At 39.4% G+C, this 17,402-nt stretch overlaps 1 protein-coding gene across 1 annotated transcript in view; it reads right to left on the reverse strand.

Annotated features, from left to right (window-relative positions):
* Nucleotides 1-499: 499 nt before the first annotated feature.
* The window catches only part of GNG2 (G protein subunit gamma 2), a 136,360-nt gene continuing 119,457 nt past the window's right edge, over nucleotides 500-17,402 (reverse strand). The window contains exon 4 of the mRNA XM_060004562.1: nucleotides 500-961. Coding sequence (XP_059860545.1) covers nucleotides 833-961 — 129 coding nt within the window. The 3' untranslated portion in view covers nucleotides 500-832. The remainder of the gene's footprint in view (nucleotides 962-17,402) is intronic.

Raw genomic sequence — 17,402 nt, forward strand, 5'->3', positions numbered from 1 at the left:
TCTAAAGTTTATAGTAAAACTTTTTCTTTACTTTATAGTAAAACTGAATGGATGTAACATGGGGACATTTTCATGCAGTATTACTCAAAAATTGTCACAAATATATGAAAGCACCAGTCACAACACATGATCTACTTTTACTTGCAGAATCAAAGCTACCATGTACAAATGTTAGGAACAGTGATAAAAGAATACAGACAACCGGCATTTGTTGTTGTTGTTGTTATTACCATGAGGATAAACCACGGGGAACATCTCCTTAAACCCTTTGGGCGCTCATCCTTTGAGTTCAATCTTACAGACAAATCCAGCCTTATCTCTTTACTACTCTAATGGGGAGGGGTGGAAGGAGGGGTAGGGGAGAAGGGAAAAAGAAAAAGAAAGGCACAAAGACGAAATATCAACGCCATTAAACCGAACCGCACCTACACTGGACGACTCAGCTCATCAAAGGGTATTCTAAAGGCAATATTCATTCCAAGAAGGTCATACATATCTGAGCTCAGTACAGCTGTCTGTTTTATTTTTTAAATATGAAGCAGAAACATAAGGTTTGGGAGGGATAGCAGGAAAGAAATGACACCGATTTTATCTTTACATACTCCCCTCCTCCAGGCAATTCTGCAGACATCAGATCTCTTAACTCGGGGGTGTGGATCAGCTCTCATTCTCATAAAGGGGACCAGTTCTTTAAACATGCATAGCCTGGAGTCTCCAGGATGGTTCTCCTCCCTCTCTTTAAATGCTGTGGACTAGAAAGGCGCCCACTTTGCTAAAAACTCTACATCAGTGTCCCTGGAGCCCCGAGGCTCCTCAGGTTCCTCTTGAAGACTTAAAGGATAGCACAGAAAAACTTCTTCTCCCTAAATGGGTTCTCTGAAGCCGGAACAGGCGTCAGGAGGGGATCTTCCTTGGCATGCGCTTCACAGTAGGCCATCAAGTCTGCAGCTGCCTTGGACACCTGGAAAAGACGACAAAAACAACCAAAACTTGAGATGGGGCGTCGACGAAGGCATTGATGCAGGCGCAACGAGTCAAGGCTAAGGCCTGGGTCTCCAAACTGCCTGGGTTCAAGTGAAGCAAGATACTCATGCCCCATAAGCCTCTGTTTCCTCATCTGCGAAGAAAGGAGCTGATGATCTTGACCTTACAGGACTGTTACAAGCAGGTCCGGGATTAGGGTGAGGTGAGGCTCTGAGGGTACAACACTGAAGGAGGCGTTCAGGGTCATGCAAATATCAACCTTGTATTTGTCCAGCCCTGAGAGTGGGTGTCTCCTCAAATTCTGTGCCCTAGGTAGGTTGCTTCCCTCGTCCTAGTCCCAGCCCTGGCTGCAAGGATTAAGTGAGGTAATTCACATAAATCATTTAGTGCCTGGAACACAGGAAGATTTCCACATAGGCTGGCCATCATTATCATTCTGTAGTTGTGTCTCTCTGCTTCAGAAATTGTGTTAGGGATGCCTAAAGCCATGTTGATTTCCTTTTTTAACAAACACATCAGAGGTATTATAAACTTATACATACACATATAACCTTATACGTTATGCATTTTTATATTTTATATATATTATGTACGATAAGATATTAATATGTTATCATTTATTACACATTATATATATTCCTTCAATCAAGCATTGCACCTTTTAGGGAGTCCCACTGGGAGGCTGGTCAGTGATCTCATCTCAGTGATGCCGTTGTTTCATAACACTTCTCACAACACTTCTGTAGCTCCTTGTTGGTAGTCTTCTGGAGTACCTTCCTTTGATCAGCTTTGACAGTGGCAAATTTTCACTACTTGAGAGGGGATTTAATTTGGGGTAGTAAACTAGAAGTTATTTGTAACCACATCTGGAGACTAGGTGGATGATGATCTATCTGGAGAATGTCACTGGGGGTCAAAAATCATAAAGTCAAGAGTCAATTTCTTATGTGACCTCATACGTTTGCTCTGGAAATCACTCCAAACATTCTCCACATCACTGTACTACTAAAATAGCCTCTCAAAGTGACTACTGAAAGGATAATCCTCTGTAAGAGTGGGGAGATTGCAGTATTTCTGAAAAGATTTACTGCCCCTCCTATATGTGGGTTATACATACCCATACAATGGCATCAGACTTGCTCTGGCCAATGAGACGTGAGTAGAAGTGATGTGAGTCACTCTGGGGCAGAAGCTTCAAGAACCAATGCATAGTTTGCCTCTGCCATTTTGTCTGACTGAAATCATTTACTGTAAACCACCTTAATTGATTCAGAGGTTTTAGTAAAACATGGTGGCCCTACTCTTGATTTGTTCCTTGTCCCAGGATTGAGTTGATTAGAACTTTGTCACTTAAAGGCTTTTCAATATTATAGTTTACAGGTTGGAAATGAGAATCAATTTCATCTTCTAATCCCATAAATCTTTGAATGTTTGGACTCTATCTTCCATGTTTCTCATACCAGATAGAGGCAATATTCCAAGTAGAGGTTGCTTGAAGGTAACATGGTGTGGAGGGGCAGCTATCTGTGATGACATGTGGGTGAGAAGAATGAAAAGTATATCTTTGCTATTGTAGCCTCTAAGAATCGGAGGAGAGAGTCTTTTTTTACTGCAACAAAACCGAGTCTATGCTGACTGATACAAAGAGGTATGGGTACTGATATGTGTGTTAGTTTCCTCTTTCTGGCTAAAGAAAACCCAATCAGGGTGGCTTAAAATAACAGTAATTTACTCCCTCAGTCAGTGCTAGAGGCTAGAAGGTTGAGATCAAAGTGTCTGCAGGCTTGGTCCCTACTGGAGCCTCTGATGGAGAAGCATCTGTTCCATGCTTCTCAATCAGTGTCTGGTGGTCGCTGGCACTTGGAGTACCCTGGCTTGTAGATGCATCATTCCACTTTCTGCCTCCACCTTCACATGGTATTCTCTCCTGTGTGTCTCTGTCCTCGCATGGCATTCTTCTCTTTGCCTATGTCCAAATATCCTACCCACCAGTCATCAGATTAGGCCCACCCTAATCCAGTATGACCTCCACTTAACTTGATTACATCTACAAACACCCTACTTCCAAATAAGATCATATTCTAAGGTTCTAGGTGGGCATCAATTTTAGGGGATGCTCTTCAACCCAGCATATTTGTGTAAAAGTCAGTCTCACTATTTTTAAATTGTAAATAATTTTTTATTTATCTTTATTCCAGCTCCACTGAGATATAATTCACATATAATGTTGTGTGAGTTTAAGGTATACGGTGTAATCATTTGATACACTTCTATATTGTGAAATGATTACCACAGTATGGTTAGTTAACACCCCTAACACATCACATATTTGCCTTTTTCTTTAATTGTGGTGAGAACATTTAAGAGTTACTTTCTTAGCAACTTCAAGTATGTAATTCATATTGTTAACTACAGTCACCACATTGTACATTAGCTCCCCAGAACTTATTCTTCTTATAACTGGAAGTTTGTATCCTTTGACTGACATCTCCCCATATCCCTCACCACCCCCAGCCCCTGACAACCACCATTCTACTCTGTTTCTCTGAGTTCAGGTTTTTTAGATTCCACATATAAGTGACGATATTCATCTTTCTCTGTCTGACGTGTCTCACTAACATAATGCCCTCCAAGTCCACCCAAATGGCAGAATATCCTTCTTTCTCATGGCTGAATAATACTCCACTGTAAATATATAATACATGATACATCTTCTTTCTTTATTCATCTGCAGATGGACTTAGGCTGTTTCCATGACTTGGCTATTGTGAATAGGGCTGCCATGAATATGCAAGTGCAGATACCTCTTTGAGATGTTGATTGGATATATATATATATATATATATATATATATATATATATCAGAAGTAGGATTGCTAGATCCTATGATAGTTCTATTTTTAATTTTTTGAGGAACCTCTGTACTGTTTTCCATAGTGGCTGTACCAATTTATATTCCCATCAGTAGTACACAAGGGTTCCCTTTTCTCCACATCCTTGCCAACACTTGTTATTGCTCGTCTTTTTTGGTAATAGCCATTCTAACAAGTGTAAAGTGATATCTCATTGTGGTTTTAATTTGTGCTTCCCTGATTAGTGATATTGAGCATCGTTTCACACATTCATTGGACATTTATATCTTCTTTGGAATAATGTCTATTCAGTTCCTCTGTCCATTTTTTTTTTTTTTTTTTTTGGTGGTACACGGGTCTCCCACTGTTGTGGCCTCTCCCGTTGCAGAGCACAGGCTCCGGATGCACAGGCTCAGCGGCCATGGCTCATGGGCCCAGCTGCTCCGCGGCATGTGGGATCTTCCCGGACCGGGGCATGAACCCATGTCCCCTGCATCGGCAGGTGGACTCTCAACCACTGTGCCACCAGGGAAGCCCTGTCCATTTTTAAATCAGATTGCTTGTTTGCTATTAAGTTGTATGAATTCTTTACATTAACCCTTTATCAGATACAAGGTTTGACATTTTTCTCCCATTCCATAGTTTGCTTTTTCATTTTGTTGACTCTTTCTTTTAATGTGTGGAAGCTTTTTAGTTTCATGTACTTGCACTTATTTATTTTTGCTTTTCTTGCATGTACTTTTGGTGTCATATCCAAGAAATCATTGCCAAGATCAATGTCAAGGAGTTTACCCTCTCTATGTTTTCTTCTAGGAGTTTAACAGTTTTAGATCTTATATTGAAGTCTTTGATCCATTTTGAGTTAACTTTTGTGAGTAGGATAAGGCAGGGGTCCAGTTTCACTTTGCTGCATGTGATTATCCATTTTTCCCAACACCACTATTGAAGAGACTATCATTTTCCCATCAAGCACTCTGGTTCCTTTGTCAAATATTAGTTGATGGTACATGCTAGGGTTTATTTCTGGGTTCTTGATTCTGTTTCATTGTTTCATGTGTCTATTTTTTATGCCATACTGATTTTATTACTATAGCTTTGTAATATAGTTTGAAAACAGGGCGTGTAATGCCTCCAGCTTTGTTCCTCTTTCTCAGAATTGCTTTGGCTATTTGGAGCCTTTTGTGGTTCCATATGAATTTTTATGATTTATTTTTTTATTTCTGTGAAAACTTCCATTGGAATTTTGATAGAGATTGCATTGAATCTATAGATGGCTTTGGGTAATATGGACATTTTACAGATGTAGGGAAGAAACGTATGGACACCAAGGGGGGAAAGCCATGGGGGGGTGGTGGTGGTGGTGTGATGAAATGGGCAATTCGGATTGACATGTATACACTGATGTGTATAAAATTGATGACTAATAAGAACCTGCTGTATAAAAAAATAAATAAAATAAAATTAAAAAAATTAATTCTTCTGACCCATGAACACAGGATATCTTTCCATTTATTTATGTCTTAATCTCTTTCATCAGAGTCTTATAATTTTTAGTGTACAGATCTTTCAACTCCTTGAGGAAATTTATTCCTAAGTATTTTATTTTTGAAGCTATTGTGAATGGGATTTTCTTTATTTCTTTTTCAGTTATTTCATTGTTAGTGTACAGAAACACAATTGATTTTTGTATGTTGATTTTTTATCCGGCTACTTTACTGAGTTCATTGATTAGCTCTAATAGGATTTTGTGGGGTTTTTTGGTGAAATTTTTAGGGTTTTCTCTATATAAGATCATCATCTACAAACAGAGACAATTTTACTTTTTTTGTTTCTATTTAAATGTCTTTTATTTTTTCTTCCCTGATTGTTCTGGCTAGGACTTCCAGTACTATGTTAAATAGAGTCATGAGAGTGGGTAACCTTGTCCTATTTCTGATCTTACAGGAAAAGCTTTTAATCTTTTACCATTGAGTATGATGTCAGCTGTGGGCTTGATATATATATGGACTTTATTATGTTGAAGTACATTCCTTCTATACCCAATTTGTTGAGAGTTTTTATCATGAAATGGTGTTGTATTTTGTTAAATTTTCTTTCTGCATCTAAATGAGATGATATGATTTTTATCTTTCATTCTATTAATGTGATATATCACATTTATTGACATGCATACATTGCACTATCCTTGTATCACAGGAATAAATCCCACTCGTTTGTGGTATATGATCCTTTTAATGTGCTGTTGAATTCGGTTTGCTAATATTTTGTTGAGAATTTTAGCATTCATATTCATCAGGGATATTGGTTTACAGTTTTCTTTTCTTGTAATGTCCTTATCTGGCTTTGGTATCAGGGTAATGCTGGCTTGTAAAATAGTTTGGAAGTGTTCCCTACTCTTCAATTTTTTGGAAGAATTTGAGAAGAACTGGCATTAATTTTTTAAATGTTTGGTAGAATTCACCAGGAAAGCCATCTGGTCCTGAGATTTTCTTTATTGGGAAATTTTTGATTACTGATTCAATTCCTTACTAGTAATTTGTCTGTTCAGATTTTCTATTTCTTTCTTTTTTTAAAATAATTTTAGTTATTTATTTTCTATTTTTGGCTGCATTGGGTCTTCATTGCTGTGTGTGTGGGCTTCCTTTAGTTGTGGAGAGTGGGAGCTACACTTCGTTGTGGTGCATGGACTTCTCACTGTGGTGGCTTCTCTTTGTTGCAGAGCATGGGCTCTAGGCACACGGGCTTCAGTAGTTGTGGCTCACGGGCTCTAGAGCACAGGCTCAGCAGTTGTGGTGCATGGGATTAGTTGCTCTGTGGCATGTGGGATCTTCCCAGATCAGGGCTTGAACCCATGTCTCCTGCATTAGCAGGTGGATTCTTAACCACTGCACCACAAGGGAAGTCCCCAGATTTTTTATTTCTTAATGATTCAGTCTTGGTAGGTTATGTATTTCTAAAAACATATCCATGTCTTTTAGGTTATCCAATTTGTTTCATGTGATTGTTCATAAGTAGTCTCAGGATCCTTTGTATTTCTGTGATATCAGTTGTAATGTCTCTTCTTTCATTTCTAATTTTACTTATTTGAGTCTTTTCTTTTTTTCTTAGTCTAGCTAAAGATTTGTCAATTTTGTTCCATCTTTTCAAAAAACACAGCCCTTATGTTTGCTGATTTTTTCTGTTGTTTTTCTGGTCTCTATTTCATTTATTTCTGCTCTTTGTGTTTGCTTCCTTCTGGTAATTTTGTGCTTAAGCTATTTTTTTCTAGTTCCTTGAGGTATACAGTTAGGTTGTTTATTTGAAATCATTTTTAGTTTTTTCTTAATGTAGGTGTTTATCACTATAAACTTCCCTCTTAGAACTGCTTTTGCTGCATCCCATACATTTTGGTATGTTTTGTTTCCTCTTTTTGTTTGTTTCAAGATTTAAAAAAATTATTTTTTGTATTTCTTCTTTGATCCATTGCTGATTATTCACAAGTGTTTTGTTTAATTTCTGCATATTGGTGAACTTCTCAGTTTTACTCCTGTTATTGATTTCTAGTTTCATACAATTGTGATTGGAAAAGATTTTTGGTATGACTTCAAGCTTCTTAAATTTGCCAAGACTTGTTTTATGACCTATCATTTGACCTATCCTAGAGAATGTTCCATGTGCACTTAAGAAGAATGTATATTCTGTGGCTGTTGGATGCGATGTTCTGTATATGTTTGTTAGGTTAACTTGGTCTAAAGTATAGTTCAAGTTCAACATTTCCATATTGATTTTCTGTCTGGATGATCTATCCATTGTTGAAAGTGAGGTATTAAAGTTCCCAGCTATGACTGTATTGTCTATTTCTCCCTTTAGGTCTGTTAATATTTTCTTAATGGTACTAATGGTTAATATTTGCTAAATAGGTACTCTGATTTTGGGTGTGTATATATTTATGATTATTGTAACCTTTTAATAAATTAACCTAGTTATTATATAATGACTTTCTTTGTCTCTTGTTACAAGTTTTGACTTAAATTCTCACTCTTTAATAGGTATTACATTGCTTATAAAAATATTTTTATTGTGTTTCTATTTTGTTCCAGACATTGTTTTCTTTATTGATCTACAAAATAATCCTGAGGTAGGAACTATTTTCCTTTTTTTTTTTTTTTTTTGCGGTACGCGGGCCTCTCACTGCTGCGGCCTCTCCTGCCGCGGAGCACAGGCTCCGGATGCGCAGACTCAGCAGCCATTGCTCATGGGCCCAGACGCTCTGAGGCATAGCGGGATCCTCCTGGACTAGGGCACGAACCCGTGTGCCCTGCATTGGCAGGCGGACTCCCAACCACTGCGCCACCAGAGAAGCCCTATCTTCCTTTTTTTTTTTTTTTTTTTTTTGCGGTACGCGGGCCTCTCACTGTTGTGGCCTCTCCCGTTGCGGAGCACAGGCTCCGGTAGCGCAAGCTCAGCGGCCATGGCTCACGGGCCCAGCCGCTCCGCGGCATGTGGGATCTTCCCAGACCGGGGCACAAACCCGTGTCCCCTGCATCGGCAGGCGGACTCTCAACCACTGTGCCACCAGGGAAGCCCTATCCTCCTTTTATAGATGAAAAATTTAGGCTCAGTACATTGCATGAGTGGTTCAATGTCATATAGCAAAGTACACAGCAGAAGAAGAACTTGAATGTTAAATGTTTTGCCATTAAGCCACAGCCATCTACATACAAACTACTCAAATGCACGGGTAGTTCCAAAGGTTGATTGAAATTTTTTGTGCATCTTTATGAAATGGTATTATGACAGAACAAAAGGAAACAGCCTGTTCTTGTCTTAGCTCCTGTAAATGAAAGCAAAGAACAGACTTTCAGAATCTCAATTACCTCTTTTTTGTTTTGTTTTGTTTTTAATTGTTTGAGCTGTAGTCATTATTATGCCAAATGGGAGCTTAGCTGCAAGCAGCAGACACTGGACAATAGTACTATGTAAAACTTACTTGTTAACAAGAGATCCAACAGTATCCCTACTCATCTGCAATGCTCACATACAAATATGTGGCAGAAACTCTCAAAATCTTTTTATGGTACAGGAAGTACTATACTGGGCAAAATTTAATAGCTTAGAGTTGCTCATATCTTGTATTTGAACACTTGACTCTGAACAATTTCCTTCTAAAAATATATCATGTGTTTTATCATGTTTCCTCAACTAGATTGCAATCTCCTGTGGGTGATGGTCCAATACAATGTCAGAATCCTAGCAGTAATTAGAACAATTGCTAATATTTATCTGCCCTTGCTACATGTCAGAACTGTGCTGACCACTTTACATACAGTATTTTATTTAATCCTTACAACAACATTATGGGTCACAAGCTATTATTATTATCCTCATTTTTAATATGTGAAGCTGAGGCTTCATTAGGTAAACATTTGCCCTAGTTCTCACAGCTCGTGAGTACCTGAGTCATGAGTCTCAGTGTTCTTGATTTATTCTTTATGAATGCTCTTTCTTTCGAACCCATAGCTTCATCCTTGTTCCTTACTTTTCAGTGAGTCACAGCAATAGTCTGCCTGGCAAATCTTCTTGCTTTCTAACTATACTTGCTAACATTGTGCATACAGATTCTTTTACGTTTCACATTCCTAGGCCTAGTTCTTCCATGAAGATTTCACCAGTAACTTTAGGTAATCTCTCCCTTTTCCATCCTGTTGATTCTTCCTACAAAAATATCTCAAATCTGGGAGGTGATCAAGATGGCAGAGTAGGAGGACCTGGAACTTACCTCCCCCCACAAATACAACAAAAAAACACCTAAATGTGGAACAATTCTCACTGAAACCGAACTGGAAACTGGCAGAAAACTCCTGAACAACCAAGGCTGAAAGAAAGATGTACACGGAATTGGGTAGGAAGGGAAGAGAAGCAATCAGGTCAGGACCTGTGGCCCAGGGAGGGAACTCAGAAGAAAAGGGAGATTATAGGGGTAGAGATCCTCCCTGGGGAGTGAATGGTTCGAGCTACCTATTGTAGGCTCCAGTCCTGGGGTCTGGCACAGAGAAGACAATTGGAGGGCTGATTGGAGGGCTGGGGGGGACTAACACAAGGGCTGTGGGAAGCCCGGACTCTTTCTGCTTGTGAGGAATGCACATGCGTGCTTGATTTCTCCTGAGGCAGAGCGGAGAGGGCTGACAAACTGCGTGGGTGGCTGGCTGGTTTCCCATGTCTGCCTGGTGCTCTCCAGCTTGAGGAGTGAATGCTCCAGCCCTGTTTACTTCATGTCGTAGCTCCACACTGGAGTGAGCGCTGCCATGAGAGAAAGAACTCAGCTAAGAGACACAGAGGTGGCTCAGACCTGAAGCACTGTGTGAGCAGGGTGGGGGCAGCCATTACTGGCACTCGCACAGGCAATGCATCAGAAGCAGCCTGGGACTCTGTGGCTGGACCACTGCAGCTTGTACCCTGTCAGACGCTGAGAGATCAAGTGGGCCCCTCTTGCTCCAGCACTGCTCCCAAGGGTGCTGGTGCTGGGAGAGGGGAGAGTTCACACTTAAAGGGAACAGAGCCAGCTCAAACCTGACCCTCAGAGCTTCTGCTCCAGCAACTTGGGACCTGCCCGCACCCCAATTAGGGCAGTAACAGCCACTGAGCAGACAGGAAGCCCTGGCTCGCACCTGGCTCTGGCCCTAGCCTCTCCATCTCCAGCCCCACCTCCTACCTAGGTGATAGCTGCCAGCACACCCTGAGGAAAGACATGACTTGTGTTCACGTCAAATCCAGCTCTCCCACCAAAGCCATTGAGTACATGCAGACTGTATAGGGATGCTCCCAGAAAAATATCTCAAATTTGTCCCCTTATTGTCACCTCTCTTGCAACTACCCTGGTCCAAGCCTCCGTCTTCTTTTCCCACAATTACTGAAATAACCTCTTAAATAAAAAATTCCAAGGGATATTTTATAGACTGAATGTTTATTTCCCCCCCACCCCCAATTCATATGTTGAAATCTAATCCCCAGTGTGATGGTGTTTGGAGTTGGGACCTTTGTAGGGTGACTAGGTCATGAGAGTAGAGCCCTCATGAATGGAATTAGTACTCTTATAAAAGAGACCCTGGAGAGCTCCCTTGCCCCTTTAACCATGTGAGGTCACAGAGAGAAGGTAGCCTTCTACAAATCAGGAAGCAGGCCCTTACTAGACACCACATATACTGACACCTTGATCTTGGACTTCTAGTCTCAGAATTGTGAGAAATAAATATCTGTTGTTCATAAGCCACCTAGTGTATGGCGTTCTGTTATAGTAGCTCAAATGGACTAAGACAGGATCCATGAATAGAATGCAGGGTGTGGTCTGTTAAGTTCAATGATTTAAAAAAAATTACATCTTTATTTTCACTAACCTGAAATGGAAATCTAACATTTCTTTCCATTATAGTTGTAGACAACACAATTAGCATTAACAGTTTCTGTGACTTAGTCACCAATAAAAATCAGATCTTTTCCATCACATTACAGTTACTGCAGATATCTCAACATTTATTTATGTTCTTTTGCTTTATAAGTATAGACCCACTATTACATCCTATATAATCAGTTAATAAAGAAGTATATATATTTAGCTGTACCACAAATGTTTTCTGATAAACTATATTTTAATATAATTCGTTTCCTTTGTAATTTAAAAGCATTATTCTGAGAAGGAGACCATATGCTTCGGCAGACAGCCAAACAGGTCTGGGGCACAAAAGATTTTAAGAATCTCAGTTGTAAATAACTTCTCTACTTTTACAATTGTGCCAGGAGTAGTACTCTCTGTACTACAGCTAGAAAGATATTTTAAAAATATAAATTGGCTCATATCACTCCCCTATTTAAAACTTTCAAGAGCTTCCCATTGTACTTTGTGGAAAGCCAAGACATCATAAAAACAGCCTGTGGGTCCTGCTTACTTTGGGCCTGCCATCTCTCCAATTTCATGTTGTAGCATTTTTTTCCTCCCACACAGGTCTCCTCTCTCTAAGTTCGTGAAAGTTCCAAGTTCTTTTCTGCCTCAGAGCTTCACATATACAATTCCCTGGAACGGTCTTCTCCCCATCTCCTCACCAGGCTGGCTCCTTCTCTTCCTTCAGGGGTGAACTAGCATTCTTTGCAGGGTCTTTACTGACTACCTCATCCAATAATGACTTTCATCATTAGTCTCTTTCAGAGCATCCCATTCTTTTCCTTCACAGAAAAACATTTATTACAATTTATAATTACAACCATTGTTTGTTTATTTGATGTTTGATGTTTCCCTTTTGGCATTCTGCTCTATGAAGGCAACAATCATATCTATTTTATTCACGACTGTGTCATCAGTACCAGCACATAGGAAACACTCAAATAATTGCTGAAGAAGTTCTCAAATACAAGCTTAATCAACAAATATTCCATTCACCTAATATTTACTGAGTACCTAATTGCCAGTCACAGTTCTGGGGGATTGGCATAATCAGGGAACAAAATAAACAAAGCTTCCTGTCCTTGTGGAACTTATGCAGTATTCTAGACTTCCAATTCTGATGATGATGGAGGAACAGCAACCAATTAAACCCTCCTGCTTTAACTTAAAAACTGAAAACAAAAATATGTGAACAAATGTTTTTTAAATAGTAGAGAACAGGCAGCAGAGGACAGTGATCCCTGAGAGAAGGGAGGCAAGAAAAGCCCCAAGAATGTTTCAGCAGTACTGCTTGAAAATGGTTTCTAGGCCACAGCACAGGGAGGAGCTACCCAAACAGATTTCATGAACCTCCTTGAGTTGAGGAGAGAGTGACAGAGAAGAAAGAGCTACACACTTACACAAACAAAGAGAGAGAGAGAGAGAGAGAGTGAGAGAGAGTGAGAGAGCAATCTGGAGGCCTCCAGAGGATTCCTTTTGAGTCTTTAGCTAATTACTGATCAGCACATATGTGGGAGAAAACTTCTTGAGGCTGTGCAAAGAATTTCAGAAAGGATCAAGTGAAATAATCCCTGGTGATCACACAGGGCTGGAATAGTTTGTGTTTCTACTGGCTAGAGTACATAGATCACATAACACATAGGGGATTAAGTAGAGTCTTAAAAAGGGTGTGTTCAGTAGTGGTGCCAAGTAGGCCTTGGTTAAAGGCTGTTGTGGACCCACCTATCAAAGTTTAAAAGTAAGCCTTGAATAGATCAAAATGTTTCCAAATAACTTAATTGGACCACAGAACAAAACCCCCAAATATTTAAAGAAACAAGAAATTTCAGTTTGCCACAAAATAAAATTCACAATGTCTGGAATCCAAAAAAAAAAAAAAAAAAAAAATCCAGACATACAAATAAGTAGGGGGAATAAATCTATCCCATAATGAGGAGAAAAATTAATCCAAATTGATTAATCTCATAATGAGGAGAAAAAGACCCAGAACTGACATAGATGATAAAATTACTAGATAAGGATGCTGTTAAAACAGCTATTGTAAATATTTTCTATATAATCAAGAAAATAGAGGAAAGCAAAATAGGATTAAAAGAGACATGGAAGATATTAAAATGACCCAAATCAAATTTCTAGAGATAAAAAACACACTGAATGGAATTACCACCTGATTAGACATTGCAGAAGAAAAGATTAGTGAACTTGAAGACAATAATGGGAACTCTCCAAAGTGAAGCACAGAGAGAAAACAGACTGAAAACAACAACAAACCCCCCCCAATACAAAAAACAACCCCCTGCAAAAAAATCCCAGAACACACTGAGCTAGGAGACAACTTCAAGTGGCCTAATATATATATAATTGGAGTCTCTGAGGAGAGGAGAAAGATGGTGTGTGGATGAGAGGAAAGAAAAAATATTTGAAGACTTAATAACTGAAAATTTCCAAATTTGATAAAAACTACAAACCCACAGGTTTAAGTAACTCAACAAAATCCAAATGAAAAAATATGAATCAAACTACACCAATGCACAGCGTAATCAAATTGCTTATATAGTATTTGAGCAGGAGGATGGAGAGAAGAAAATGAAACATAATAAATAGCTATAGAGAATGTTAGATGGTAGTAAGTTTTATAAGAAAATGAAAAGGAGAGAAGGGTAAAAGGGATTAAGAGTGTATATACGGGTGGGGGGTCAAGGACGACAGGTTGCAATAGTTAGGCTTAATTGAGAAGGTAATCAATCTTTGAGTAAAAACTTATACAATAAAGCTTATGGTAAGAGAAATGGGGAGCCATTGACGTATTTTAAAGAAGCATTCTTGATGCTGCTGTTGAGAATAGGACTCTATGGGAGTAAGGGTAGAAGTGGAGATTCCTGGAGACTATTGCTGTAATCTAAGTGAGAGGTGACAGTGGTTCAGAACAGAGAAATAGCAGCAGAGGTGGTGATGAGAAGTATAATTCTGGATAAACAGCATTTGAATCTAGAATCACAGGATTTTATGATGGATTAGAGATAGTGTGTGAATAAAAAATAAGAACTAAGGATAACTCTAAGTTTTTGGACTGATCTAATGGAAAGATGGAGTTGCCATCATTTCAGCTGCAGGGAGAGAAGATTTGGGGAGGAAGACTGGGAATTCAGTTTTAGAAAGGTTGAAATTGAAACATTTGTTAATGAGATACAATGCTGGAGTTAGAAGCAAAATTTAGACTAGAGACATAAATTTGGGACTTGAGGCCATACAGATGGTACATAAAGCCTTGGGAATGAGCAAGATCACCAAAGGAGTACATTTAGATAGAAAAGAGAGGAACAAGGATTGAACCTGGAACAACTTCAATGTAAGAAGTTGAGGAGCCTAAGAGGAACAGCAAAGGAAATTTAAAAGGAGTAGCTTGTGACAGTGGGGAGCACTGAGAGCCAAATGAAGAAAGTGCTTCAAGGCATAACGAATCATCAACCATGTCAATAGGTCAAGTGAGATGAGAACTGAGAACTGACTACTAGATTTAGCAATTTGAAGTCATTGGTGACCTTGATGAGAGAAGTTTCAGTGGAATGGTGGAGTGAAATGGGTGTAGAGCAAATGGGGCCTCCTCCTCCTTCTTCTTTATGAACAATTCAATCTTAAAGGCTTAGGGTAGGACCAAGCAAGGTATTATAGTTTCTACAGTAGGTCAGGGGCCCGTGGTGGGATGTCAGAGCTGGAGCAATGTGAGGAGAGCATCTGTGCAGGGGGCAGCCTGGTGAGGCGTATGGGAGCCCAAGTGGGATGTGAAGGTGTCTGCATCAGGCAGAGAGGTTATGGAGTGGGAGCTTGGTTCCATACATGGGAGTTGATCAAATAAGGATAAGGGGAGCCAGGTTTCTCACCAACAGTGAGAGGAGTTACAAATATGGAAAGTAGAAAGCTGGAATGAACCCTGTGGTGTAGGACAGGACCCGGTGGTGTCGATGTGAACTCATGGTTACCTATACACATATGTACAGATAAAGAAATATAGATGTAAAAGTGTGTGTGTGTGTGTGTGCGTGCACACACATGTCCTTGTGTGCATGTGTGTATGAATTCTCTAGCTCTGTCCACTGAGAGGACCCAGGAGCAGCAACTCTTCAGCAATGAGCACACTTAGCATTGAGATCTTGATTTCTAAATACCATTCTCAAGGGAACTAGTGCTCTTGGAGAAAAGAATGATTCCAGGGCTGGGCCAGGGAAATAACAAGAGGACCCTGGAGAATCTTTTTGTGCTGAAAACTAAGGAAGTACTCAAAGAATGAGGGAGACATTTCAAAGGACACAGTAGCCAATGATTTAGCCTGTGCCAATTTAAACATAAAAAAATTAATGATGACAGTATCAGATTATAAATCATTCAATAAAAGAGGAAACCACAAGTGCATAATAAATTTAAAAAAATAGAATGTTTGATGAGGAATGGGATAGTTATATAGCCTCAAGATCCTTCCCTCAAATTCCAAATAGTTCTTAACTACAAAGGAAAAAAGAATACCTTTACATGGAGAAACCTGGAAGACACCACCTTAATCAAGTGCTTAAGGTTAATATCACCAGTGACAATTTGAAATCATGTGCCACTGATAGAATGCAGTGAGATGGACACCCCATCAGTTCTCTGCTATTAATGTTCTGTTACTTTAATTAAATCATAAAGAAACAGCAGACAAACCTAAATTGAGTGACATTCTATAAAATAATGGCCTATAATCTTAAAAACTGTCAAGGTCATAAGAGTCAAGGAAGTCTACGGAACTGTGCCTGACAGGACAGCTAAATGCAACCCATGATTCTGAACTGGGTTCTTTTGCTCAAAGGGACATTATTGGGATGATTTGCAATACTTAAATGGGGTCTGAGGAGTAGAAGGTAGTGATGTATCAATGTTAATTATGCATGATGACTATATTATGATTATGTAGAAGAATGTTTTTACTTGTAGGAAATATTAAAGTATCCAGAGGTGATAGGGCACCTGTTAACAACTTTTCTCAAATGGTTCAGGGAACAACAAAATTCTTTGCCTTGTATTTGAAACTCTTCTGTACCTTTGAGGTTATTTCTGGAGTAAAAATATTTTTTCTAAAGAAAGGGAAAAGAGATATTAGAAACAGTGAATATGGACAACTTTCTCAAGAAGTTACGTTGCAAAGCAGAGCAAACAAATGAGGCAGTTGCTGGAGAAGGAAACGGGAGGTTCAAGAGAAGAAATTTAAATTTTATTTAAGATGGAGAAATAACACTATGTTTGAATGTTGTTGGAAAGGATGAAATAGAGAACCAAAACTGGTGATTCAGAATGGGCAGTGAACTGCTGGAGCGCGTTCCTGATGAGGGAGATGAGATCTGATGTGCAGGAAAGGAATTTACTTTTGATAAGAGCAAGGATCTCCCTGGATTGACAACTGCTGAAACCCAGCTACCCAGCAACGTCACCAAACTAGACTGGGGCTGAGAACCAGGGAGTAAGGGGAGGGGGACTCTAGACAGTTCCAATAAAAGCCACCAGATTGTGATTTTAGGTTCTGAAAAAATAGGAACCCATTCTAGGCAAATGCCCTGACAGCTTTAAGAAGAATTAGTTGCCAGTAAGGATAAAAACCAGACCCAAGAATTTAAATGGTGAGTAAGTCTATAGCTCCGTCTTCATTACACCCTGAAATTGAAACACATCTTAAAATTAATGTTGCAAAATGCTTGCAAGCCACCAGGCCAACAAGCACTGATAGGTCGTCACTGCCTATGCACGTGGGAAGTTGCCTGTGTGATAAGGGTATCAGTCATTCAATCACTCCTTCAGTTGAGTTGCCTGCACTAATGGAGCCATCAAGGGTTGACAACTTTAAATTGATGCTTAAAAGGACTTGAAAGATCACGCTGGGACGGAGGCTTAGAATGAGAAGTTATTGTGAACATCGAACATTGCCTGCCACAAGCCTGGCAAGATAGCTGAAGGCAAAAGAAACTGCCACACCTCTGGGAAGAGATCATAAGATTTTCACACTAGGAGCGATTGACCTGATATTTGTCTAGAAAGATCTTTTTACTCAGGTCAAAAGCTGCTGGCTACTTTAAAGTCTTTATTTTTCTTTGAATCATTAATATGTAATTCAAGTAAGGGAAAAT

Source organism: Delphinus delphis, chromosome 2 (genome assembly GCF_949987515.2).
Source record: "Delphinus delphis chromosome 2, mDelDel1.2, whole genome shotgun sequence".
In the NCBI taxonomy this organism is placed as follows: domain Eukaryota; kingdom Metazoa; phylum Chordata; class Mammalia; order Artiodactyla; family Delphinidae; genus Delphinus; species Delphinus delphis.